The sequence below is a fragment of the Ilyonectria robusta genome, assembly GCF_021365365.1.
Source record: "Ilyonectria robusta strain PMI_751 chromosome Unknown BGZ61scaffold_5, whole genome shotgun sequence".
NCBI lineage: Eukaryota > Fungi > Ascomycota > Sordariomycetes > Hypocreales > Nectriaceae > Ilyonectria > Ilyonectria robusta.
The window spans coordinates 1,505,871-1,531,513 of NW_025764439.1; the positions used below are offsets into that span (position 1 = coordinate 1,505,871).

Sequence of the window (25,643 nt, forward strand, 5' to 3'; positions counted from 1 at the left end):
CCATTAATGGGACTGAACTTGAAATTAAGGAAAACTTCAAGGCCAACACATTACCTAATTTCGACTGTATTCTGAAGCGATGCGGTAGAGTGTAGACTGTTCAATCGTTCGATAATGCGACGCAGGACTGGTGATATTCAGTTGGTTAACACTGCTGCATTTAGTCTTGCGATGGATAGCACGGAGTAGCGGCGATGTCTCATGAAGGCATGATTCGATAGCGTTTTATATTCAGAGTGTTCGAAATATCTCGATTCAAGCACCTGGGCAGACCTAGATCTTCGCAAGTACGTTAGGAACAATCTCGACGGGGAAATAACAGGGTCAAGGAATATCTGAAGAGCAATGGTTGTTGCTGGAAAGAATAGGGATAAAAGGGGAGCATTTTATGAGGGAGGACCTGGTACTTTCTGATAGCCTTGCTATCAGAAAGAAATAAGAGTGTGGGCTCATCACCGTGTTATAAGGCAAAGGTCGTAGGCGACCCTATGAGATAAGCAGCCTTGTTGGAACTAGAATGACATAATTGAACAACGGATCAGAGTCAATACGGATGGGACCACATGGGTACTGGGATAATGGCTATATGGAACACGAATTCACCATCCTGGGTGAGATTGTATGCTTGATGTCGCCATGTGCTGGGAGTAGAGTAATGACTGCGCGGGAAGCAAAATCTAGTTTTTTAAGCAATAGTTTAATGAAAAGTCTAAGGAACGTCAATCATTGATGGAGCTTGCCGGACTTTGCGAATTGATGAGAAATGGAAAGGATAGCACGGAATAAGTAAATTGGACAGGTGGGTGGTGTTGTCGAATGAGCAAGACTTTGCGACTACCACGTCTACTTCCCAGTTTTTTACCTTTGTCACTTAAATGGACTGTTCTTCTAGAACATTAGGGGACCTCACAATTGTTTTATTCTATTGATTATTCTGCTTACATCTCAGGTTATGATTTTGGTTTATGGAAACACGGGGTATTTATCCCCAACATGCTGAATCATTCACCCAGGCTTCACTAAACCTCTTGTTTAACTCCACACTATCGCAATCACAGTCAACCTCTTAACATGTTTAGTGAATGTTATCATTATTCTGCATACTTCTTATTGCACACCTCTCTTCCTGTCTCCTTCATGTGCCGACAGTATAGGGTAGTTCCTTCGTCATATTATGTTTAGCCAGCTTGCAGTAATTTAGGGCAAGCCAGATGGGAAGTTTTAATTGCTCCACTAGATTCCTAAAGATAAGACGTTCAAGTTGATGTTATTTTTCAATTCGTGCTCGATTGTGAGGCGTTCAATGGGTGAATCCCCGCAAATATCGGGATATCCACCACGACGTATGTTGGCCAAGAGCGGCAAACCACGTCCCCCTTCTAGGAATCCGCAAGCACTCAACGAGAGTGCCATGCACTTGAGATAGTCATACTAGAAAGAAACTTTTTGGACATTTACGAAACGGAATTCAGGTTCAGAAAATGGAGAGTAGCTGGAGACCATGATATTGAAGTAGGACGCAGGCCAAGCGTGCTTCGGCATCCATATTGAGCTCGCCCTTCTTCAGTGGATCGGAAGGCCTGGGAATTACCCGGATAAGAGCTCTGAATGAGATGTGATAGATTGTTGCCTCTTTTCAGTATACATACAATTCTTCCTGTTCAGGGCGAGAAGGTATGTGAAGAAATCAGTGGTTGTTGTTGAAAATCCTGGCCAACTTCGGAATGTCGCATCCCACCAACAAGAGGCTGGACTCGATAATTACGCAAGTAAATAGCTAGATACCGTTGAATTAAATAAAGGAGACCTGCCTTGGATCGCAGGAAGTTGCTTCAGGGTAGGCTACGGCTGAAAGAACTTCCTACCACAATCCGGGACTGGTCAAAACGCGGTAATCTTGGAACTGCGCATTGTGACAGCAAATTGAAGGAATGATTAATAAACTCAAAACACGACGAAATATAAAATATACTGGGTAATCTAGAGGATGTTGGACTCAGTGACGATCTATGGAAATTCACTCTCTATCCGCTGTTATGCTCTCAGGGTCGGGGAATGATAGCACGCATGCCAAAATGCGAAGAGAACCTACTCACCGGGCTACTGTCGTCTGTGATCGTCTGTGTTAGAACGCCCTTTCTCAAAGCAGATGCCTTGTGGTGATGGATTTTACGGTGAAGCCTTGTCATCTCCTCGTACCACTTCGAGGTCACAACGTCCTTCTTCTGATGGCAAGGAAGGCCCTGTTCGCAGGGTTTGGCACTTCTGGAATGACTCCAACCCAGAGTCAACTATTCAATGGGTAATGTCCACAAAAGCGCATTCATCCCACGGCCAAATCTTATTGAGAAAATTAACCAAGGTTCGAGAAAGGAAGGTTGATATCCGCTGTTTCGGACCATGCTCGTGCTGCGCCCTTCAGTATGTGCCCATGCTCGTGTAAATTATCCTGCTCAGCAACCCAGCAAGGATTTGAGGGAAAAACCAGCGACCAGTATTGTCAAAGTCACGTCTATGTGCCGGGCGGAAAGCGTATCAAGGTATACCCAGGTTTGCCGAGAGGGCAAGATGTCAGACGGAGCAGCGACAGCTCGTCGGGTCCGGATTGGTTGGGTTTGGGCTGAGTCTGGTGTGCGTCTGAGACCCAGTTAGGTGCAGTAAAAAGGATCTTGAGCAGCTCCGCTGAAGCAGGGGGTAGCTTGGTCTGGCCAATCATGGGAGAGATCGACGCCAGATCTCACAAGGTGAAACACACGACATGGCAACGCGAGCAAGGGCCGGCGTCGTAAGATGGCCACGTCGCCGCGGTGCGGTGCCAGGCAGCCCGATGTCTGTATGTGCAGCAGCCGTCATCTGTACCTCGTATATGACGATGGGGCGCAATTCTTCCGTTGGGGAAAAATTGGAAGATGCAGATGGGCCGGGTTCAGCTTCCGTCGCTTCGGGATCGGATCCAGCGGATGCAGGGCCGCTGAGGGGGCTTTCATTTTTAGTGGCGATGATGAGTGTTTGTCTTGCTATGTTTATGAGAGGCGAAATTAAAGGTGACGCCGGCTTTGTCGAGCATTGATGAGCCCCGACCAGCATTCGACGGCGTCCAGCTTGAGATTGAGGCGACAGCGAAGGAGCACTAGTGAATAGGATCACATTGAAGGGGCATCATTTTGTTGGAGAGGCTTTGCCGGCTGTCTGTCGCTGGTAGTCGGCAGTGCCGTTGAGCCCGACCAGCCCGTCGGAAGCTCTGACGGGCACTAACGGCTGATCAGACGAGCGAGCGGAAGCAAGTCGGGCTGGTCCTGGGGTGTGTATGACATTGCTGTGTCGCACAGCGGATGTAAGGATGGGCGGTGCGCTGTTTAGCCGTAGATTGTAGACTTTCTGTGTGCGTCTCTGGCGTGCTGAGGCCAACTTAGCGGCGGCGTTGGCAGAGGCCGTGCTGACGCTGTCGCGTTGTTGGTTGAGAGATTGGTGAGGCTGCCGTTGGAGGAGCTTCGTGCAGCTCCAGCGGGCTGAGCTGATGTGAGCTGAAGCGCGGCAGCTGCGGCAAAGCGTGTTGATCAGCGGCGCTGGAGGGATGATGGTTGAAGGGCGAGATGTACGGTGCAGGTGCAGTGCAGGTGCAGCCCCTGTGCGTTGCAGATCGTATTGAAATGGTGGGCTGCAGAGTTCCATCTCCAGCTCCAACACGCGGAGAGTCGAGATCCGTCAAAGGTGATTGACGAGCCCGGACTCCGGAAAGACGCAAACGCAGGCAGATGGCAGATGGCAGCTCAGCGAACAAGGGATCACTGGTTCATACAGACAGGGGCTACCCCTGCTATTCGGAGGTGGCCCTCAAAAGGCTCAATTGGGGATCCTGAATGAAGCCGCAGGTACAAGGTGGCGCTAGCGTTTCCGTTTGAGAGTTCGCCCGCCCGTGCCACTAGCGGGTCTTTTCTCTCAGTTCTCTGGGGGCTTCTGGGGCGCTGTGCTTGGAGGGGCTTCAGTGGAGCAGCCGGCGGAGCTTGTTGCCGGGGGCTACTAGGGTCGCTGGGCGCAGGCCGCTGATTGGCGCAGCGACCGGGGCTTCGAGACAGGTTTGGTGGAATTTTGGTGCAATTGAAGTCAGTGGCTTGCCCACCCGCGTGGGCTGTGGGGACGACTGGGGAGCATCGAAGACGCCAACGGCCGGTCTGGGCTCTTCCCTGCCGCAGCGCGAGCTCTGCCCCCCCTTCATCTCTTGCATGCGCGCCGTTGGACACTGGGACTGCGAAAAGCCGTACCATGCGCTTGGGTTTTGGATGCAGCACGGATCCCAACTCTTCCTGCCCTCTGCCTCACGCCGCTTGGCGTTGGGCTTCCGATGCTGTCGAGTGTCTTCAGTGGATCGCCGTGGCTTTTTTCCACCCCTCCAGAAGCCTTGATCCTTGCAGCCAGCTGGTCGGAGCCGGGATGATTCACGTCACGGCGGAGTGAAGACGCAGTCCTCCGTCCATGATAGCCACGATGCTCAGTTTGCCCAGCTCCCCCGGTCCTGGAGTCGCGCCGAAATGGGTCCCGGCTCCCGTTATCAGCGCTGCCAAGCGTCAATCGTCCCTCGTCGGCCGGATAGTAACGCACTACAGACGCACTGGCATGGGCTGGCACAGGCACAGGCACAGACCGGCACAGACGGTCACAAGGCGACCCGTTTGCCGTTGTGCCTAGGAGTAATTAGTATGTTGTGCCTGGTAATACGTTGTGAATCGCTGTTTCGTCCATTTGTATCGCCAGCGTGCGTGCTGTTGTGTCGGTGCTCGCTCTCCTTTCGCTTCAGCCCCATCGCAAGCCTCACACCACTCGCTCGCGTTTCCCCTCACTTCCTTCCTCTCTTCTTTCTTCCCTCTCACCCTTTCACCACGCCGTTTCGTGTGCTCCCCCCTCCCCCCCAAGCCCTGCTTCGGCCTGAGTTGTCGTTGCCTGCGCGCCCTTCCTTTCGCCCTCGACTTGTCTTCCCGCGACTGCGTTCGCCGCCTCCTTCTCCACCACCCACCCGCTGCCACGCCGTCTTGAGGACAAGGCACTGATTGACTCTTTCCTTCCCTTTGCGACACACACACACACCGCCACGTGAGACCTGCCTGGACAGAACTTGAAGTATCGCCCACCACAGAAGGAGCAAGGGAATTCCTCGACTTCGACTACCACTCTCATTCAACTCACACTCTCTCATTCTCTCCCAACTCACACCCGTCGTCATCTCGCAGCTTGCATCTCGCCATCCCGGCACCCGCTTTCGACGCTCTCTCAGTCTACCCCCAACTGACACCCCCCCGACGCAATCTTGAAACACGGCCTTTCGACTCAACTTTCCCGCTGCCGTCGCACTGCTCCTCCTCGCACCCATTGGATTTCCTCCCCTGTGACCCCGTCCTCCACCGCTGTCGGGCCGCTAAAGAGTCGACCTTGTCGCTGTCCGTCATCGTTCATCGCTCATCGTCCATCGGCCAGGTCCGCTTCTGTCGCTCGTTGCGAACCCATCTGCCGTCTCCCATCTCGCAGGATCCCACATCACTGCCGTCTTGCACCACCCTCACCCTGCCTGTTTGACCCGTCTCGTCCAACGGCCCACTGAGACTCGACCTCTTCCCGGGTACGTGAATGCTATCCCCCTTGCCTTGCCCTGCCCTGCCTCACCTTGCTTTGCCTGTTGCTATCCCGTCGACCAGGGTGTGAGCGGTCTTACCCCAAGCGACGTCTCTGAGGCGTCTTGGCATCTCCCTCAGAGTCCCACTATCCTGGCTTCTCACTCTTCTGCGACGACGTCCCCACTGACTCGTCTCCTTTCAGAATCCTCTTTCTTTTCCGCGTCGATTGCATCGCATCTCCCACGACGCCTGGTTTCGCCGTGCAAAGGTCTTCACCTTAGTTCTATCATTTTCTTACCTTACCTTTCTTTTCACTCGTTTCCTTCTTCGTTTCGTCACTTCTCATTTCTTTCTTTCTTTGTTCCCCTTCTTCTCCGGCCTTCCGCAAATCTCTTCTGCTACCGCTGTGCGACCTGAACGATCCCGAAAGACGTCATCCTTCATGTTGCGGAACTTCAACCAAGTCGACTAGACGTCGATTTCAGCAGATACGAACTCCGGAGTCCTATTTTCTCAAACTCGCGAACTACCGAGCGCATCAAGCCGTCGTGTACTCACCCTTATCTTCACCCCCTATAACGGGCCGGCTTCTTGCATACAGAGTTGAACTCTACACGGGCGCTTACGCCGCCGACTTTTGAATGCTTATTGACTTGGCATAAAGGACTAAATGAGTCAACCGTACTATGAGCAAGAGATGGATCGGCCAGTAGGAGCTTCAGGGTCCGTCAAGAGAGCCCGAGAGAGGGCACTTCAAGGACTCCCCAGAAACACACCTCCACCAATGTTTCAACAGGACATGGCTGACGATGCGCCTCCTGGCGACCTGAGGGCTCCTCCTCGCCGTCTGGTCGCGCAACCTGCTGGTCAATCGAGAATCCCTAAGATCCGAGCACCTGGAATGGATGGGAGGAACGCCAACGGTGGCCCTGCCATCTCGAGACCGACACAAGTGCCTCAATGGCCATTGCCAGGCCCTCCCTTGACAGCGATAAATCAGTCCGAACCCGAACCCTACCGACCCCCTCCTGGACGACCACAGCAGGCCCCCCAAAGACCGCCGCGACCCAGCCAGGTTCCATCGATGTTGGATCAGTCACGCCTCCAGGAACCTACTCCCGTCTTTCTCAACCCGGATGCCGACTACTACTCGGAAAGTCCCACGAGCCCTTCATCAGACACTTCGTCAACCATGGGAGAGCTCCACGACTTCCCCCCAGCTGGTTCAAATTCGCTATCGAACGCGAGACGGAGCGCAAACCTGGGCCCCCCTCCTTCATCCAGACGAGGTGCTTCTTCCTTCTATTCGAACCCATCCTATGTTTCGCCGATCCCAGAGGAGAGCCTTGCTTCCAAGTCACACGGATCATATGCTTCGAGTGCAGCCATGCCCGACAATTGGCCGGTCACTTCCCGTGAAGCTAGCCCGACATTCTACGACGAGACCGACACCGAAAAGGATCGAGGCTCCATGTACGACGAGTTCAGCGACGAAAGCAAACTGGTACGTAGCGCCAGTATCGGCAAGCGAGGCAAACCCGCCCTCGTTACCACCAAGTCTAGTAGCAGCGCTACCGACAAACAAGCTCAGTCGCCTGTGCAGGCCTTCGCAGCTGCCAACGAACATGGCGACCCGCAGAACTCCTGGATTGCAATGTCGACGCCTAATCCTCTGAACGCAGATAACTCCAGGACGCTCAGCCCAGACGCGATGCTCGGAGCTTATGCAGCTGCGAGCGCTACTGATCTGGCGGAGAACCGAATGAAGAGTCCGTCTCCTCTAGCTCCTCAGATCCGACCCCATGTCCAACCCGTGGCGCCAGCGTACAACCGAATGTCAGCTATCAGACGACCGCCGAGATTGGACATGGATGCCGTGAGGAGCGCGGAGGAGCGAGGCAGCATCACCAGCTTGCCGGATCTAATTCGACGAGCGACTAGGCTCGCCTCTATGATTGATCGAGGCAAGAGACCTGCGAGTCGATTTGGAGAGTTGGGTGACTATCTCGACGAAAAAGGTCAGGGTCGTGGCGGCGATAAGGAGAACTCAGGTATGTATCCCCCATGTACCGCACAAATATAGCGAAGCCGTGATATGTATGACATTGGATCACTAACGCAAACTAGGATTGTCAGACATGTTGGCCGCCTTCCCTCCTCCCGCACAGGTCCAGACCGACCGACAGAGCCGGGGCTCCTGGTTTCGCACGACGTCTTGGCCTCTTGCCCCCGGCCGACAAGATCAGCCTTCACGATCTCAGCTTAGGAACATGGCGCCACAGGATGAGCCACGGCGCGACAAGCGCCGAAGATGCTGCGGCCTGCCCATGTGGGGTTTCATCCTGGTCATGATTCTGCTGCTCGGCGTCGTCGCCGCCGCTGTATTTGTCCCGCTCGAGTTTTTCGTCTTCAAGAACCTGGGCAACAAGACTGCCTCCAGCTCCGAGTTGACCAAGTGCCAAGAATCGCTGGTTTGTCAGAATGGCGGCAGCAATGTTATTTCGCAAGGCACATGCTCGTGCATTTGCACCAATGGATTTACTGGTTCGGACTGCAGCACCAGCGGGAGCGAAGGCTGCACCACTACTGACATAGTCTCCTCCGCTGATGACACCACAATCAGCAACGTCACTCTTGGAAAGGCTATCCCTCGCCTTATCGCTTATAGTGGCACGAACTTCTCTATCCCGCTTTCCGGCACGTCGGTCATGGCAAAGTTCAACTCGGGAGACCTCTCGTGCATTGCACAGAACTCCCTCGTGACTTTTGATGGCTCAGCAGCACGGAAGGGCGAAGCATCGGACAAAGTGGAGGCCACTGATGAGGAACTCCAGGTTGATCAAAGAGACATCAAGAGAGCCGCCACTACTACTGCCGCAATCACTTCTGCCATCACCATCTCCCCAGACAGTGCTGCCACCACGCTGGTACTGGATGAGGGGTCACCTGCCCCTACCGGGACCGGGTCGGCCAGCGGCTCCAAAGAAACTTCTGGTTCTACTACGACAGACGCCAGCGCGACGGCGACGGCAACCTTTACGGTTACAGAAGAGGTGCTTGATTTTGCTCGTGTTGCAGTCCTCTACGTCTTGCAAGAGGAGAGCCAAGCCAATGCTGAGAACGCCCAGACCAACCTTCAGCGTTTCTTCACCTCGGCCGACGAAAGTTCTGGAGTGACTGAATCATCCGCATCGAGCGTTGATATTGGCAGCGACAACAAAATTGACTTGGTGAACTACACCATCAACATTGGATCGGGGTCAGTTGGTGGGAAAGCCAGGCGCGATATCGTGTATGGACGGGCACTTGGTTTCGATGCCAGCCAGGTTCGGCGCAATTCCCGGCACGGTGGCTCCGTTATCCGAAACCGCTGACACGCGCATCCCGGATGCTGTACATATCGATCGCATACACTTATACAACTTTTCTTTGATGCGGACATTCTGCATTTTTTGATTGCCCTGGGGCATAAATGACATGAGCCTGACAGGGCCAGGGCATGGGTGGTAATGATGCAAGACAGGAAATGGGTATGACCAGGAAGCACAATCTTGTATAAACATTTCAGGAGGCCCTCTTTTACATTCTCTTCTATTCCCCCTCTTTTTCTTCAGCATGTACAACTCGCGAGCGAGATTAGCGTGGGCGTTTTACACAAGAGGTGATGGCAGAGAGTATCACTGGTCAATGTTAGAAATGAGATTCTAATCAATCCTCGAACAATTCGGCTTGTGAATATTGTGAAGTTATGCTTTTTGGTTAGTGAGTTGAAGAATCACCTCTTACTCGCAACCCTTGTCTCGGTACCATACCGTCTCAAGTCACCATCAGCTCTTCCTCGTCCTTTGAGCCATTGTCTAACATAGCGCCTTGAAATGCCTCATCACGGAAAGTAAAACACTTCCTCAACGGGCTTCCACCAACTCGGCTCGCCGGCCTCTGAGCTCACAGCCCCGGGCACAAGACTCTCCTGCCAGCCGTCCGTCATGCGCCACCACTCGCGGACGCGGGGGTTGGCGGCCATGAGAGCCATGTCGGCGTCGTAGTCGGTGCCGACGTAGCGGAACGAGGCGAACAGGATGTGGGACTTGTCGTCGTAGAAGATGCTATCTGTGCGGAGCCACCCTCGTCAGCTTTTCTTTGTTATTGTTCCTGGCCAGGACAGGCCCGTCACGCAGCGGGGCGACGCACAGTCGGCGATGTTGCACTCCTTGATCTGGTCCAGCACCTGCGGCCAGACGGCGGCGTGGCATTTCCGGTACTCGTCCAGGTGCTCGGGCTTGAGCTTGACGATCTGGGCGAAGCGCCGGCCGGGGTAGAGGTCCGTCGGCGCGGGTTGTGCGGGTTGCGACATGGTGATGGGGCCTGTCTGTGGGTGGATGGCTCGATATCTCGATGCTACGCTCCGCCTGTTGCGAGAGATTGCCCGTGCGCGTATAGGAGTTGCCAAAGTCTAGACCCTTCTAAAACGGAGAGAGATAGTGCAGCGATAGCTTGGTTATATAGGCTGCCGGGATATTGGGGGTCGGATTCGGCGGTATTGCCTCCTCGGGGGATCGGGGGACAATACAGCGAGATAGCTGCGAGACCCCGCACGCGCTCCAAACAAACTAGACTCCGTCATTCATCCATCCACTCGATTCATTCATCGTCGTCCTGGTGGGCCTGTCTTTCTCTTCGGGAGTGTCCCCATAAGCCCCCAAGCTTCGGCAGATCTCCTTATTAGTGAATGCAAGTCACATGGCACACGTCAGGACCCGCTGAGATGCCCCCAAGAGCCGCTTCACCCCGCGTGGGGGCGTCAAGCCGGGAGGCTATTCGCAAGGCAACACGAACCAGAACTCGAGTCGTTCAAGATATCAATCTGATGTATTTGTTTGTTTGATATACAAATGAATGTGGGGGGTATAAAAAAAGCCAGCAAGGTCCGCCAGCTTTCAAGGGAAAGGACAGCAACGACCCAAGTCGTCACAAAGAACACATTCGCTCTGTAGGAGAGATATTTTCATCCAAATAATACACCTCCTCGCCCTTCCCGTTAGTCCGTAAACGCCATATTCCCACAACTTGACATGCAGGTACTCCATTGGTATCAGCCACCCACATATTTCTTTATTTTCATAATTCGGTCTCCAGTTCAATTCCCTTTCTCTACCCGGATTCGCTCAGGTTTGTTGCTGTCCGTGAGATGTTCATGAGACCTAGCGCACATTGAGATCCGACGAATATAGTTGCTTTAGTTTCGGGGAGTCTCGTCCTCACTCTCATACTCAGGAGCAGCTTCCTGGTGAACCATGAGACCGGCCTTCTCCTCATCGGTAGAAATGAACTCGACAACGTCGATCTTGTGGCCACAGTCCACATACATGGGGGCCTCGTGACGCTCGCCCCTGACCAGTCGGATGAAGCGGATGGCAAGGGTACCAAGGAACATAGCCAGACTGGGTTTCATTAGCATAATGGAGCGAGAGGAGTGAGTTAAAAATACATACATGGCAACGCCGACACCAGCAGTGATGCCCATGAGAACAGGCAAGAAGATGTACGAAGTAATGTGCTTCAGCATGCTCCATGAGTGGTCGTGATGGTGAGACTTGTGCTTGCCGCCGTGGTGACCGTGGGATTTGTGACCGCCTTGGACGAATCCGGTCTTCTCCTCGGTCTTGCCATGGCCGTGGTGGTGGCCCTTGTGGCCGTGGCTACGCATTCCGCCGCAGCCCTTGCCCTTGAAGTTGCTCTTGACGCTCTTCCAGACATCATTCATCATGCTCTCAACACGGCACAACATCGACGAGCATTGGTTGGGAACGGCGAGAGTCTCGGATCCAGAGAGGTTGAGGCTGCCAATGAGGATTTCCCCAGCAGTGGACTTGACCAGCTTGACCTTGACGAGAGGAATCCCCTCGACGAAACGGTCTCCGACCTCGATGACCAGCAGTTCCACGGCGATAACCTCAAGTTGCTGATCCTCATCCATGCCCTCGGGTCGCACGGAAAGACCATATCCTAACCTGCGGTCCTTGCTCTTGCCATTTCCCTTAATAACGGCGGCAGACAGGTCACCCTGCCAAGGGTCGGCGTTGGGGTAGAGCTCGAAGCCGTTGAGCAGCAGACGAGTCTTGTCTTCAACGGTAAAGTCCATCTTCAGGTGGGTGTCGTGGCCGCGGCACTGAGGGCAGGGGACCTCGATGCTCTGAGTGAAGGCGGTCGCAGGGATGTCGTACGAGTTGACGTCGTGGGGGAGGGTGCGGAAGATGCCATCGTTAGAGTCGGAAGTCTCGGGGATAATTAGCATGGCGGCGGCGGACGCCGCAAAGAGGAGCTGAGTGAACAGCATGGTGGCGATGGGGGCTCGAGATCGATGGGTATTCGATTTCGCGTTGACACCTTTGGTGATGATGGGTGATGGATGATAGCGATGATGATGCTGAGAAGTTGGACAAAAGAGAGAGTGATGATTGAAGCAGAAGAGGAGAGGGTTTGGTAGCGGTGGTGGATGAAGCAGGTGCTTATGCAGGGAATGGGTGGATAGTCGCTCCTTCCCTGGCCTCTGCCTAGTCAGGCGCCGGAAGTCTCGGTGGCGTGGGCGCCCGCTTTGGGGAAAGCGTGGGTGATATTGGTAGCAAGTCTCTAAATCTGGGGCTGTACGGACTGCGTGTACCTGGTAAGGAGGGGCCTAGTTGGACCAATAGTGGAGAGATGGTGGGCTATGGATCCCGATAATGCCGTGCTGATCGTGTGCTGCTCTTCCAGCCCTGTCGTCGCTGCAGTCTAGACCGTGTCTGTAAGTAGGTACCTAGACAATGGTACGTGGAAGTACCGATGTGACGCAATGATCTGTAATTGCGTGGTTGCCTGGTCCAGTGCATCTCTTCTCCTACTACAGTACTTGCTGCATTATCATCTCACACATCATCGCTCGCAATCGGGAATGTCGTTTGGCATTGCAAATTACGCTCCCAGCACTTCACAAGCCGATCCACGTCTGTTTCTAGCACGCCGTGCAACATCTGGGACACGGGCGCCAACACGACCCCTCGCCTCCGTTTCAGGGGCCCTTCACCCTTCAGGAACCGCCCTGAACCGCCCGCAAGGAGTCGCCCAAATCCGGCCTAAGCCTCAAATTGGTTGTGTTGGTTTCCTGGTCTGGTTTCAATCTTTGCTGCGACTCGGCTTGGCTTTGGGGCTGGCATGATCCGAGTGCGAGCAAGTCTCCATCGCGCCAAAAATAGAACACATCCATTCCATTCCCGGATGTTTGGTGATTAGGTAGCTAACGAGGTGACTATGTCCTCCCCTACAAAGTAATACGGAGTGCGCAGTACAAGGCAACGCAATTCAACTCTGGCCCTTTCATCCACTTTGGATATTTACCATCAAAAAGTGCTGCGTTTCGCATCCCTCCGCGTGAATCCCATGTGCTGAAGCCCCGGCACTTCTGGCCAAAACCACCAAACTCGAGGTCCAAGACAAATACCAAAGCCTTGGCAACCAAGCCCCAACACCTTGTTCAAACAAAGGGGTAATGGGACAAGTAACAAAATTATCACCATATTGAAACCTCTCCTCACGCCCCTCGATCATTGGTTTCAGGCCGCTGTTGCTGCGGCGGCTGCTGCCAAATGGCCTTGAGCCTCATCACTGCAGTCTCCCATCGTCGCTTCCATTCGCTCCGTGGCAGGATATCTCTGTCTCTCGTTCCATCGCCAAGCCGCGTTGCGTTCTGATGCCGATGGATTGGCGAGTCTCCGCCCCAAGGGAAATTTGGGTTATCGGGGAGCTCGTCCGAAGATTTCTTGCCTGTAGGCGTGGGATACATAGGCTTCCCCGAGTTCCAATCTTCATCGCTCCTTGTGACAGTCTCTAGCGTTGTGGGCGACCCTGTTTCTCGTTAGTTTGGCTCCCTGACACATCCATCGCATCACTTACCCTTTGACGTGAATGGCCCAGTCGTATTAGCCCATGATCCCGATGTGCACGTGCTCGTACTGCTAGTCGAGTTGCAACTCGACCATGTCGAACTCGGGGTCACGGGCAGGGGTGGAGAAAAGGACCACGGTGGGATGGTCCCGCCGACTGAGCGTGAACAATTTGTCGTGGGATAAGTTGTTGGCAGCACTGTGGGATAACTGGCCGAATCCGTACATGTTGTCGACACAGTGGATGTGCACGAGCTAGTCGAGTTCAAGGATGTCACGGTGGATGTGCAAGTGGTGGTCGTGTTCCATGCTGATATCCCGTCACTAGGCACGCCAGTTGTGGATTTGGCGCCGGTGTCCGACGACCAAGAGCCTGTTGAATTATGCGTTGGGAACGGGCCTTGCGGGGAGCTCTCTATCGTTGAAGGCCCCCTTGTCATCCACGGTGATGATGTCGGGCTCATAGAACTAACTTCATTAGTCGAATTAAAACCGGTTCCTGTCGTGGTTCCCGCTGGTCGAGAGAGAGGCGGCTGAGACACGGACCCCGACGACAATGCGGTCTCCGAGGCCCCCGGCGTTGCCGAAGTGCCATTGGTCCAGATTGGGGACGTGATAGACAGAGTGGGCAAGCCGTCCCCGGACACTCTCGATGTCCCGGACTCCGTAGGTAGAGTGTTATTAGTGGTGACCCATGTTGGCCAAGGCGAGCTGCTGCGCGTCGAGTTTCTACCGGGGTAACGGGGTGTGCTTGAAGCAGAGCTCGGGCCCGATGTGAGACCCGATTGAATCGAACTTGTCCGAGTGGTCCCAATGCTCGAACGTGGAGGGCTGGCAATACTGGATGAGCTGATATCGGTACCGTACGGTGTAGTGAGGGCGGTGGAGTTCAACGGCATTGAGTAGGGCGTGCTTGTCCCTGAGGCTGACGAAGACACCCCCGTCGAGACCCCTGACATAGACGAGTTGGACGTCGGGAACGGGGGGTTTCGCGATACAGTAGAGTCTAACGAAGTTGGGAAGGGAAGAGGTAGTGGGATTCCAGTCACCGATATCGTCCCACTGATGGTAGAGTTAGAAGGCTGCGGGAATGGAGGTTTTCCTGATACAGTAGAATCCAAAGAAGTTGGGAAAGGAAGAGGAAGTGGAATGCCGGTCCCCGGCATTGTCCAACCCGTGGTGGAGTTGGACGGCCATGGAAATGGCGGCATGCTCGTCTGGATTGTGAATATATGGCTCTCCTTAGATCCCGATGTAGACATAGTGGTGCTATTCGATGTCACAGAAAACGGGGGCGAGAGTGTTCCTGAAGGCGCTCCTGTTTGTGCCCCACTACTGGAGTTGCTGTAGCCGTTCGTAGGGCCAACGGTTGACGTGGAGTTTGAAAAGGATGAGTATGGGCCAGTAAGTGAGGAGGCAGTGCCAACAGGCCCTGTTCTAGTGCTGAGGTCTGACCAAGTTCCAGTTTGTGTGACGTTCCAAACTGTACTTTGTGTCAAGGTGCGTGTACCTGTTCCTGGCGCGGGTGTTGCAGAGAGTGTTGAGTTGCTAGTCCAATACGGCCCAGTGGTTGACGTAACTCTGGTCAAGTGGGTGCTTGAAGTCGTGCCAGGGGGCCACAGTGTGATTTCAGTGGCGTTGGGGAAAGAAACGGTACTGCTCTCGCCGCTCACAACACCGCTGCTGAGCCCTGAGCTGATGCGTGAGGACGTCACTGCCGTGGCAAGAGCCGAACTTGCTGTTGTTTGCCAACCAATCGACGAGTTGGTGAAAGTTGGGAAGGGAGGGTGACCGCTACCTTTCGATATGATTATCGAGATGATTGAAGTATTGAGATTCGGGGGCAATGAGGTCGAGATGGAGGCCGTAGTGGACATGGTTAAATCAGATCCTCGAGACAATGTCGAGTTGTGATAGAGAGACGTGGCGGTTGATGAAGTTGTGGACCAAGATTTAGTCCCATTGACACTGGTAATGGTGCCCTTGGTGGAAAATGAGAGGGTTGTCGATCCCCTGCTCAGCGTGATGGTTGAGGCACCCGATACCCATGATTTTGATGTATTTCCTGGAACTGCTGTGGACCCCGGTAATCCAGTTGGCAAAGAGGTGCTCAGGGAGGGACCACCTGTGCCCTCAACATATGACGTTGTCGAGTTTGATGGATAGAGAGGCGTTGAAGTTTCGGACAGAAGCAACGAACTCGATGACGACACATTGAGTGACATGCTTGGCCTAGTCGGCACCGATGTCCTTGGATCATCGAGTGTGATGGTTGACCAGTCCAAGGCCGTGGTTGTCGTTGTCCGCCCGCTATATACAGGTCCAGAAGATGAGGAATAGCCCTGCGTTCCACTTGAAAGATTTGTCTGCGTATGCATCGAAGATGTATTAAATGAGACTCCGGAGCTGTTGGTCGCGACAGTCATGGTGTCCGTGGGTGTAAACCCGCCTGGAAATATGGTGATGACGGAACCTCCTGTCATTGTGATTACACTGAGTGAGAGAGAGCCAACTTGCGAGGTAAACCTGGTGGGAGTGGCGGTAGAATTCGCAGCAGTCGGCGCGGGTGTCTGAGTTGGTGGTGTAGAACTGGTTAGACCAGATCCTGAGCCGTCGCTCGCACCAGATGGCGCCGATATGAATATGCTGGATGAATTGGTAAAGAGTGACGTCGATGTTGAGGCTAACACAGATCCCAGAGAAGTTGTGGTTCCTATGATGGAAGTGTTTGTCAAACCGGATGCCGATGGTCCAGACAGTGTAAGTATGGACGTTGAGCTGGACAACCCAGTAGAGGCTCCAAAGCTTGATGATAGACTGGTTCCATTAGTAGCCAAGCTCGTGAAACTCGACAAGCTCGAGACGGGTAGCACCGAGCTATCGGAGAACTGCGAGGTCACCACAGCAGACAAGGTCCCAGAACCAGTACTGAGATCAGAGAGTGAACCATTGGAAAAAATGCTCGAGGAGAAAGAGGGTAGTGGTCGCCCGAGAGTTGCGCTCCCAGAGGCAGTAGGGAAGTTACTGGTGATGGTCGAAGAAATCGTGGCTGCGGAATCGTTGGCTGCCGTAGAGAACTTGGTCACCGAGGATTCGTCACTCAACCAAGAGGCGGAGGAGGTCAATCTCGTGCTAGAAGCACTTGGGAGACCCGTCGCAAGCCCGGAGGAAGTTGAGTTGAAAGCGGACATGGTGAGAATGGATGTCTGCGAAACCGTTGTCTCCGAGATCGTTCCATTCGATTGAGTCGTGGCAGAAATAAATGACGAGACGCTCGTTGTAGTGAGCACCTCAGACTCGGTACCAATGGTTGAAATCCCAGTAGATATGGCAGAGGAGTTTGTTGCCGTCACAAAAGCCGAAGACGAACTGAATTCCGTTGCTGAAATGAGGGACGACAAGGTCCCAGAGCCGCTCCGAGCCGAGTCTGTGTCTGAGGCAGATTCACCAGGAAGGGAAATACGGGTTGATACTGTACTAGACCCTGACTGTCTGGATCTTGAGATGGTCACGGTAATGTTCAGCAGCTTGGTGGTGGTGGTTATGGACTGTATTCCCGTCGAAGACCGGGTTTGCCCAATCGATGTGACCAAACCCGACACAGATCCGGTACCGTTTCCAGAGAAGGATGCGGACAAACTAACAGACTGAGTTTGCTCTGTCAAGGACGCAGAATCCCCTGAGGAAGACCCAGTCGCGGTTACACTCGACTCAAAACCAGTTGTCAGGCTGGAGACTTCCGAAATGCTCGAGGTGAGCTCACTTCCCGTTACCATCCCTGTGGTCGAGCTTGCAGTGGACTCAGTGGTCAAGATCAAAACTGAAGATGACGTTTGATTCAGAGTAGTTGGCATGGAACTGTTCTCGAGGCTCTCTGTCGCCTCTGAGACAATGACCGAGTCTGAGAGTGTGGAGGTTGGAAGTGTGGAGCTAGTGACACTCCACAAAGTCGAGTTGAGATCCAAGGTCCCTGACTGGCCAGCTGACAAAGAGATCGAGGTGCTAGATGAACCAGGAGACTCTGAGGTTATGTCTAGGCTAGAAGAAGAAGTGGTCGAGAATGAGTAGCCAGTGGTGCTTGCACTAAAGGACGTGGCATTCGAAAACCGAGTCTCAGAGAGCGTTTCTGAGCCACTTGCAGTTTCCCCAGAGGCTGCGACAGAAACTGACTGGGCTGAATCGACAGAGGTCTCACTCGCGGAGCGCGTGGCACTAACACCTGCAGCGCTCGAGTCTGCAAACACCGCAGTCGTTTCTTGCTCTTGTCCAGACGTAACAGGTGCAGAAGAGCCACCAGAGGTGAAAGACGCAGTTGCTGTCGAGCCATCTGTGTCTGAAGTCAGGCCGGTCACAGTAGAAGACTCGGAGTTCGTCTCTGCCTGAGTACTCTTCGAAGTTGATGGCTTTGGAGGTTCTTCTGAAGGCTGGTTAGAGCGTGCAAGCGAGATACAGATTTACCGCCAACAACTTACCATAGTCGGATTCAGTTGAGGTCGTCGGATCGGTGTAGTATGGTGGTGGTGGACCATAGCCGTACTCGGTGGGTTCCTCGCTGCCATGGTCCTGCGGGTGATGGGCTTCGATGCTGTTATCCTTCCGCACAACCCGTCGTCCATGAAGAATTCGTGGCGTGTCGTGTGTAGCTGCGATGCTGGAGAGACAAAACAACAGCAACACGATCGACAGAAAGCCGACCGAGGGCGGCGTCAAGGCTCTCATGGTGAGAGGGGAGTACGCTATCACTGTTGAGTATTAGCAACACGGACACTTGACGTATGAACTGAGTTGAAGAAGCACACCTCTGCCTGATGGGACAAGGAGAAAGATACAGTCGAAGATACTTCCAAGGGTAAAGTAAATGAAGATGTAAAAGCGCCAAGACGAGATTCTGATACAAAAGAGCGGATCTTCTCGGCCAAGAGTCTATCTATCCAGAGTTGACTGACTGGTGTTGACGCGGGAAGGGAAAAGAGACGCGAGCTCCGAGGAAAAGAAGGCGTGAGAAGGAAAAGGAGCGAGTGAACAAACGCGATCAGTAGGCGGTGCAGACGAGAAGAAACGCGAGGTGATGGTACAGCTGCGGCCAACTGTCACGCAAAGCCGAACAGCTGGCGAGCCCAGAAAAAAAAGGAGGCCTGCTACCTTATAGTGCACCTCGACGGCTGTCGCGTCTGTCCGCCGTGTGTTGGCACCCCTGGCAGCCTCTCACGACATGAATGCAACCAGAATGCAACTTACATGGCGAACAAGAGGCCGCAGGATGATTGTTCTACTGCCGTTCTTGGAAACGGGGGCTCCGAAGGGGGCCTGTTCGGTAGCACGTTTACTCGCCGAGAGCCCTGTTGATGGCATCCGCGCAACACACTTCGCGGCCGGCGATGCCCACCAAGGAGTTGCCGACGCCGACGCCCGGACAAGGCGACGCATCTCATCTCGGCCAACTCGACAGAAGAGCCAGCTGGCAAGGATCTTGTGGAAGCGTTTCGGGTCGGCAGCCAACGGCTGTGGAGGCGGTGGTTGATCGCGAGCAGCCTTGCCTTTCGCCTCAAACCACCGCTTGTCACAGGTTGCAACTCCCATGGCCGATTCCCACGTCCCCAGTCACGATCCGCCGTGATCGAGATGCCACACGATGCTCATGTCCAACTTGCAGCTACTTATCTGAGTCTCGCCCCTTGCCCCTGAACACGTCCACATCGTCTCAGATTTCCATGGCCTCACCAAGCTCCTCCTTTCGTCGATACCGTCTTCAAAAATGCCCCCGAACCTCGTTAACGAAACCCGTCTAGACGCTGTTTCACCGTAACACACAACCAGATCCAAGAGGCTCCTCGCACAGCCGTGTATCGAAGTGCGGGATCTGACCAACCCCGGCAATGTGCCTGGCGGGTGAGATCTCGACCCCGTCGGCTGCGCTTGTGTATCTGTCAGTTCCTAAACACAACGGCAAAGAGTTCTGCACGCAGCCTGGTATGCGAGGCGAAATGCAACCTGCCACACTCCAACAGATCGTTTGCTTGTTCCCAAATTACACCCGTGTTCAATCTCCCAGCAAGGACTTGTGCGCAAACCCACATTCCTCTCCTGGGCCGCACCCGAAAGAGTATCAACATAGATGGGGAATTCGTGATTCCCATCTGATTATCGAGCACTATTTTACGCTTCAAGAACCTCTTTCTAAAGAACCCCTAGACTAGCTGAACCAAAACCTGTCTCATCGCTAATTCTTTGAAATAGACATGGCTAGATTGTCAAGGACGAGTGACCACGGTAGCACAAGACAATTCGCGACGACACAAGATTCAAGGAGCCTCGCAAAGCTATAAGGATGTAACATTGCCCAGATTAATGTTGTGAAATTAAGTATCTCGACCCGGGGCATAGCTCTCACAAACCCCAAAACCGGTCCGTTAAGTCTCGTGTGGACGCAACGCCTGGGGGTTGGGTTAAAAGTTCTCCCATTTCGGCTCAAATTGCCTCGATTGTGGGTAGGCAAACAAACCATCCCGTCATTTATATCCTCGGTACCGTCCCAGATAAAAACCTTCCCGTTGTACGATGTTGGCTACCTCCCACCGAAATTCTTCATTCTGTGTCAAGCGGGCATCGGCAAAAGACATCATCCACTACACTCATAGGAACCTTTCCATATCAGAGCTCCACTAGAGATAGACGAACAAAGTTCCTCTCGCTTATTCGGCTTGCTTAGCGGTCTCCTTGAGGCTAGGGGCAGTTCCATCAGTCATCGAAGTGTTCTTAGCCTCAATGTCAGCAGCCCACAGAGCAGCACCAACTAGCCGCGGTTAGCCCAGGAACCAAAGGGTGAGAGGGAATGAACGGTTACCTGTGTTGGTAAACGTGAAAAATATCGAAGCCAACGGTATCATCTCGAGGACGGTGGCTACGAGGCCGAATCTGCAACCGTGCATCAGTAAACGAAGTTCAGGTCCCATGTGTTACTGAGTACGAGAGGAGAGTCCGCTTGCCCATCTTCCAGGACACAAAACGGTTACTTACGCCGTGTAAGGACCGACGTTCTTATTGAGCCAATCCGACTGCTTGGAAGCCGACCAAGTCTTCAGTTGAAAGTACTGGATGCATATTAGAGTTGGAGTTCAGCCATGGACGAAATGAGGACACCATACCCGACCGTGGACCCCCTTGCCTCGGTTCCGGCCTAGACTTTAGTTAGATACGGAGCATCGTCGTTTTTTAAGAAGACCAACCCTGGAGGATGATGAAGATGAATGTGCCCACAACAGGGATTGCGTTGAGTGGGAGGTACATGATGTACCGGACAATGGCCTTAGGGCTGAACTTCCCAAAAGGGCTCTTTAAGATTCGACCGAGCTTTGCCATGGGATCATTGCCAGGCCTGATCTCTCTGCCCTCACTCACGATGTCAGCACCATGGCGGGCAATGAGAGTACCGTCAAAAGTATCCAGTAGAGCATCCTGAAGGAGCCAATTCCGAGAGATGACGTTGATGATCGCAGAGCTCTCGTTCAAGACCAGGAGCACTGTCGTGAAGACGGCCAGCGGACCATTGACGAAAACGAGCACAGCTAGCTGGGGCAAATAGGTGAGGGTGAACATGCTGCCCACGACTCCAGCCGACAGGGCTACATATGGGCCCAGCTTGGTGAGAAGTGGTTTCCATAGCGAGCGGTGGGTGGCAAAGTAAACGATTCCCTGCAGGGGAGATCAGCATGTAGCCCGCATCTCAAAACATGGAGTGTCGAGGGATACCTTGATCGGGTACAGATAAGCCTGGCTCTTGGCGGCGTCGGTTACGAGAATCTTGGCTTTGCCATAGTCCTCTTTGCTATTCGCGTGTCAGATCATATGAGTCCACTACATCCTGCTCATTCGCTCCTACATGACTTCCTGGGCCTTCTCACTGACGGAATCGACCATGCGGTTCCTCTTTGGTTGGGACGACGATGCCTCACCGTTGTTGTCCATATTGAACAGCGAACTGACTTTCTGATGTTACACTTGCTGAAGAAGAAAAATGGAAACAGGACAGCAAATGTTTGGGGATGATGGCGTGAAAGGGTGAGGACCTTGGGCTTTACATGAGATGAGTAGCGATAGCGATATCAATGTCGTCATCTTGGATTAAGTTGGCGGGGCACTTCTTGCACATGCTGCAAAAGGAAAGCCGCCAACCACTGCGGTCCATTCCTGCGCTGCATGGCCTGGCCTGGCAACCTCTGCCCAACCCCGCAAAAGCAAGGCCCCTGAACGGCATCCACTCGGTCCTGTGGAGTGTTGCTATTTACATTATGAGTCAAGCAGCAGAAAAATACCTAGTTGATGAAATAGACATCGAAGAGCAGAACATGGCATCCTGTGGTTATATTTTTGAAAAGGAGCATCTCATGGTTATTCTAATGGCAGCGACATTGCAAGATGACATCTACGACTGAAAGTGGGGGGGGTCGAGGTGCAGTGGCTGGATCTTCTTCCCTGTTCCTCTGACGAGGCGGACATTGGGTTAGAGTCGACGGCTTCAAATTACCATAACCCCATGTTTTCAGGAGGGTATAGTCAGTCATAGGCATTAGTAGCGATACCTAGGTATAGAAAGACGAAAGAAGCTGTGTGCTCAAGCTGTAATAGCGGCTGCGGCGACCTTGGGTATCACGTGATGTTCACCCTCCCTGACTCACGGGGTGCATATGGGATTGCGGGGCAGATCTAATGCACGCAAAGCGGGTTTCGCGGAAGAAAAAAAAGTCTGCGCAAATGGTAAACTCGTTTTTTCTCTCCTGAGACTTATGACTCTAAAGCCGATATTCGGCGTCTGACTCAAGAGAATCGCAGCGGGTATGGATTCCTTTGGCGGTGGCGGTCTATATTTTCGGGCGGACGGGTGAAACACTTCCAGGGGTCCTTGCTTGGCATGTTGCCACTGCAGGAATTGAGACTTCCGATCCGAGAGGCAAGCTGTGCTTCGTCCCGCGACTAACTTGTGAATTAGCAAGGTCATTCATTACTTGTTAAAGTGTGTACGGTTTTCTCGCAGACTAGCCGATCCAAGTTTTCTTGTCCTGTTTGGCACTTGCAGTTCCAATTGACTCTCCGTGTTTGGTCCCGGGTTTTCCAGCTCATTCCTCGTTAGAGGCAATATGCATGGGTCAGGGCCATTCTCTCTGATGACAGTGTTATTTGTGTAATTTGTGGGGTTGTACGAATTAGACAGAGCGGAGACCCCATCCAATTAACTGTATTGTGGCTGTGATGCGTCACTGCAGGCAGGGGGAGCATCGTTTGCTCCGCCGTTCGGAGCGTCACCCGCAAATTGGTATATCTATGAAACCTTCTGCACCTTGATGATGGTTTCCATTTGCAATATTTTCCAACCTCAATTGACCTTTCGCTTCATTCTCCCAAGCTCGTCTTTCCATACGACCCATTTCTTCTTCCTCTAAATCCACCACCTTCACACCAAACACCAAACACCAGAAAAACATCGCCGAAATGTGTGGCGACACTGCAACCAACGAGTCCACCGCGGCCCCCGCCCGCAACGCTCACCACACCTCATCACCTTACAAGTCTGTCGGCGATTTCCTGTCAAATCTCGACAAGTTCCAGATCATCGAGAGCACTCTGCGAGAAGGCGAGCAGTTTGCCAATGCCTACTTCGATACCGGTAATGCCCTGCCCGTCTCTTACAAACGATTGGCGATGGATTGGTGACTAACTTGTTCGACGCAACAGCAACCAAGGTCAAGATGTACGTAAATCCCACTCTTTTAGCCCTTTCCACGGTTGGAGGCACGTTTTCTAACGCTCTTTGCCAGTGCTACGGCTCTCTCAGACTTTGGTGTCGAGTACATCGAGCTCACCTCCCCCGCCGCCTCCGAGCAGTCACGGATTGACTGCGAGACCATTGCCAAGCTTGGCCTCAAGGTTAGTAACTCCCTCTTAATTGTTTAACGAGTATTATATATGCTAATAAATCCCTAGGCCAAGATCTTGACCCGTTAGTCCCACCTCCATCTCTGACATACTGCCCTTGTGATAAACCGCCCCGCTAACGACTCTCTTCAGATGTGCGATGTACGATGGCGGTAAGACACACGCTCTCCAAGCGCACTTCAGACTTCTAACTCGGTCTTAGGATGCCAAGCTCGCTTGCGATACCGGTGTTGATGGCGTTGATGTCGTCATTGGCACTTCTAGCTTTCTCCGAGAGCACTCCCATGGCAAGGATATGGCTTATATCACCAAGACTGCCATTGAGGTCATCAACTATGTCAAGAGGTGCGCATTCAGGTTTACCAAATTGTGACTTATGGGCAATGCTGACCTTTCGCAGCCGAGGACGAGAAGTCCGCTTTTCTTCCGAAGATTCTTTCCGATCCGATCTTGTCGACCTTCTTGCACTCTACAAGGCTGTCGACAAGGTCGGCGTCAACCGTGTTGGTGTAGCCGACACCGTTGGTTGCGCTACTCCCCGTCAAGTTTACGATCTCGTACGCACCCTACGAGGCGTTGTGGGCTGCGACATCGAAACCCATTTGTGAGTTCCCTCAGCTTAGCTATCTAGTCCTCACCACTAACAACCCTTCCCTCGCAGCCACGATGACACTGGTTGTGCTATCGCCAACGCACATGCTGCGCTCGAGGCAGGAGCGACTCGTGAGTAGATCTTGCTGATCTCTTCTCGGTGATATCTTGTGTCTAATTTGGTGATTTAGATATCGATACTTCGGTCCTTGGTATTGGCGAGCGCAACGGTATCACGGTGAGCACTCCATGCAAATAGTACTGTGGTCTCTTTCTAATTCTCGGGCAGCCCCTCGGTGGCCTTATGGCACGAATGATTGTCGGCAGCCACGAATATGTCACCTCTCGATATAAGCTGCACAAGCTCAAGGAGATTGAGGATATGGTCGCCGAGGCCGTTCAGATCAACGTCCCCTTCAACAACCCCATCACTGGTTTCTGTGCCTTCACGCACAAGGCCGGTATTCACGCCAAGGCGATTCTTAACAACCCCAGCACCTACGAGATCATCAACCCCGCTGATTTCGGCATGAGCCGATACGTGCACTTCGCCTCCCGATTGACCGGATGGAACGCCATCAAGAGTCGCGTGGAGCAACTGGGTCTAAACATGACTGACGACCAGGTCAAGGAAGTGTATGTTTCCCTCGCCCCTCATTTTCGGCAAGTACTGACATGAGAATCAGAACCCAGAAGATTAAGCAATTGGCCGACATTCGTCCCCTTGCAATTGACGACACGGACTCAATTATTCGTTCATACCACCTTGAGCTACAGCACGAATAGAGGAGTTCGGCGGTGGTGGATTTACACATAAAAGTCTGGTTTACTGAATTTAGCGTCAACAAAAACGTCCTGAGGGACCCCGGGTTCTTTGCTAAGAGCTCCAATTATGAGCCAAAATGATCATATTTTTACTCAAATTCAACTGCGCATTATTGGAATGCACCATTTTTAGCTCTTTACGTTCGACGTGCTGTGATTTCCCCAGTAGCTAGAGCCGTTGGCAAGTGAACAGGTGATGTTACGACAGAGTCTATGAAACAATGACACGGAATATGAATTGAAGATCTCACTCAATTTCCCCGCAACCCCCTTAATCACTATAATATCTTCGCCACAACAGTCATGGCTCGGCTGACTCGTCTGCTGGACCCCAAATTTGAGGCAGTTCCCAGCAACCCTCTGGGATTTGTCAATTCCTCACATGCCTTTTTCTTTCATCTCGTACAATACTATAGACAGAAACTTCCGTAGCAAGCACTAAATCCCGAATCACAAAGCTAAGACGTCGCGGATTTGTCAAACCAACACGCAACCAACTACTCCATGATAACTGAGGCAGTCCAAACGCTTGAAGATAAAAGAAAGAATCACAGGCCGAGACAAACAACTCGCTTTGTTCAATAGCTTATATATGAATATATTCTATACAATATCAGCATTGGTTAGAAGATCTGTTGTCATTCAAGGAAATCTCGTCACCGCGCCGACGACGTCACCAACGCTGATCACGGTGGTCATCGGCGCGCGCCCCACCCCGCGCCGGGTGCAGGTGACTCCACTACGGCCAAGCGCATGGCGAAGAGCCTGTTTC

The 25,643-nt window shown here is 53.0% G+C and overlaps 7 protein-coding genes across 7 annotated transcripts; 3 read left to right on the plus strand and 4 right to left on the minus strand.

Moving 5' to 3' along the window:
• Nucleotides 1-2,600: 2,600 nt before the first annotated feature.
• Nucleotides 2,601-3,114, plus strand: BGZ61DRAFT_185980 (uncharacterized protein). The gene has a single exon (XM_046237751.1). It carries the CDS (start codon nt 2,759-2,761, stop codon nt 3,068-3,070), a length of 312 nt encoding a protein of 103 aa, XP_046107704.1. The 5' UTR covers nt 2,601-2,758; the 3' UTR covers nt 3,071-3,114.
• BGZ61DRAFT_185979 (uncharacterized protein) lies at nt 3,115-3,727 on the minus strand. Its single transcript, XM_046237750.1, has one exon. It carries the CDS (start codon nt 3,670-3,672, stop codon nt 3,160-3,162), a length of 513 nt encoding a protein of 170 aa, XP_046107705.1. The 5' UTR covers nt 3,673-3,727; the 3' UTR covers nt 3,115-3,159.
• A 2,549-nt stretch (nt 3,728-6,276) lies between these two features.
• Nucleotides 6,277-8,980, plus strand: BGZ61DRAFT_346758 (uncharacterized protein; the record flags this gene model as incomplete). The annotated part of the gene is made up of 2 exons (XM_046239913.1): nt 6,277-7,657; nt 7,734-8,980. The coding sequence occupies 2 exons, from the start codon at nt 6,277-6,279 to the stop codon at nt 8,978-8,980; spliced, it is 2,628 nt and encodes an 875-aa protein (XP_046107706.1).
• Nucleotides 8,981-9,344: 364 nt separating this feature from the next.
• On the minus strand, nt 9,345-10,419 carry BGZ61DRAFT_186000 (rhamnose mutarotase). Its single transcript, XM_046237752.1, has 2 exons — nt 9,798-10,419; nt 9,345-9,716 (listed from the first exon to the last, which is right to left on the minus strand). Exons 1-2 carry the CDS (start codon nt 9,958-9,960, stop codon nt 9,490-9,492), a joined length of 390 nt encoding a protein of 129 aa, XP_046107707.1. The 5' UTR covers nt 9,961-10,419; the 3' UTR covers nt 9,345-9,489.
• A 37-nt stretch (nt 10,420-10,456) lies between these two features.
• BGZ61DRAFT_446812 (uncharacterized protein) lies at nt 10,457-12,096 on the minus strand. The gene is made up of 2 exons (XM_046245244.1): nt 11,099-12,096; nt 10,457-11,047 (listed from the first exon to the last, which is right to left on the minus strand). The coding sequence occupies exons 1-2, from the start codon at nt 11,941-11,943 to the stop codon at nt 10,843-10,845; spliced, it is 1,050 nt and encodes a 349-aa protein (XP_046107708.1). The 5' UTR covers nt 11,944-12,096; the 3' UTR covers nt 10,457-10,842.
• A 7,679-nt stretch (nt 12,097-19,775) lies between these two features.
• BGZ61DRAFT_446815 (uncharacterized protein) lies at nt 19,776-21,608 on the minus strand. Its single transcript, XM_046245245.1, has 7 exons — nt 21,405-21,608; nt 21,275-21,350; nt 20,752-21,217; nt 20,671-20,702; nt 20,543-20,616; nt 20,370-20,440; nt 19,776-20,318 (listed from the first exon to the last, which is right to left on the minus strand). The coding sequence occupies exons 1-7, from the start codon at nt 21,488-21,490 to the stop codon at nt 20,218-20,220; spliced, it is 906 nt and encodes a 301-aa protein (XP_046107709.1). The 5' UTR covers nt 21,491-21,608; the 3' UTR covers nt 19,776-20,217.
• A 1,218-nt stretch (nt 21,609-22,826) lies between these two features.
• Nucleotides 22,827-25,118, plus strand: BGZ61DRAFT_446819 (uncharacterized protein). Its single transcript, XM_046245246.1, has 11 exons — nt 22,827-23,186; nt 23,255-23,270; nt 23,338-23,446; nt 23,504-23,519; nt 23,588-23,607; nt 23,658-23,800; nt 23,856-24,059; nt 24,117-24,178; nt 24,238-24,284; nt 24,336-24,682; nt 24,733-25,118. The coding sequence occupies exons 1-11, from the start codon at nt 23,012-23,014 to the stop codon at nt 24,830-24,832; spliced, it is 1,239 nt and encodes a 412-aa protein (XP_046107710.1). The 5' UTR covers nt 22,827-23,011; the 3' UTR covers nt 24,833-25,118.
• The last annotated feature ends 525 nt before the right edge of the window (nt 25,119-25,643 follow it).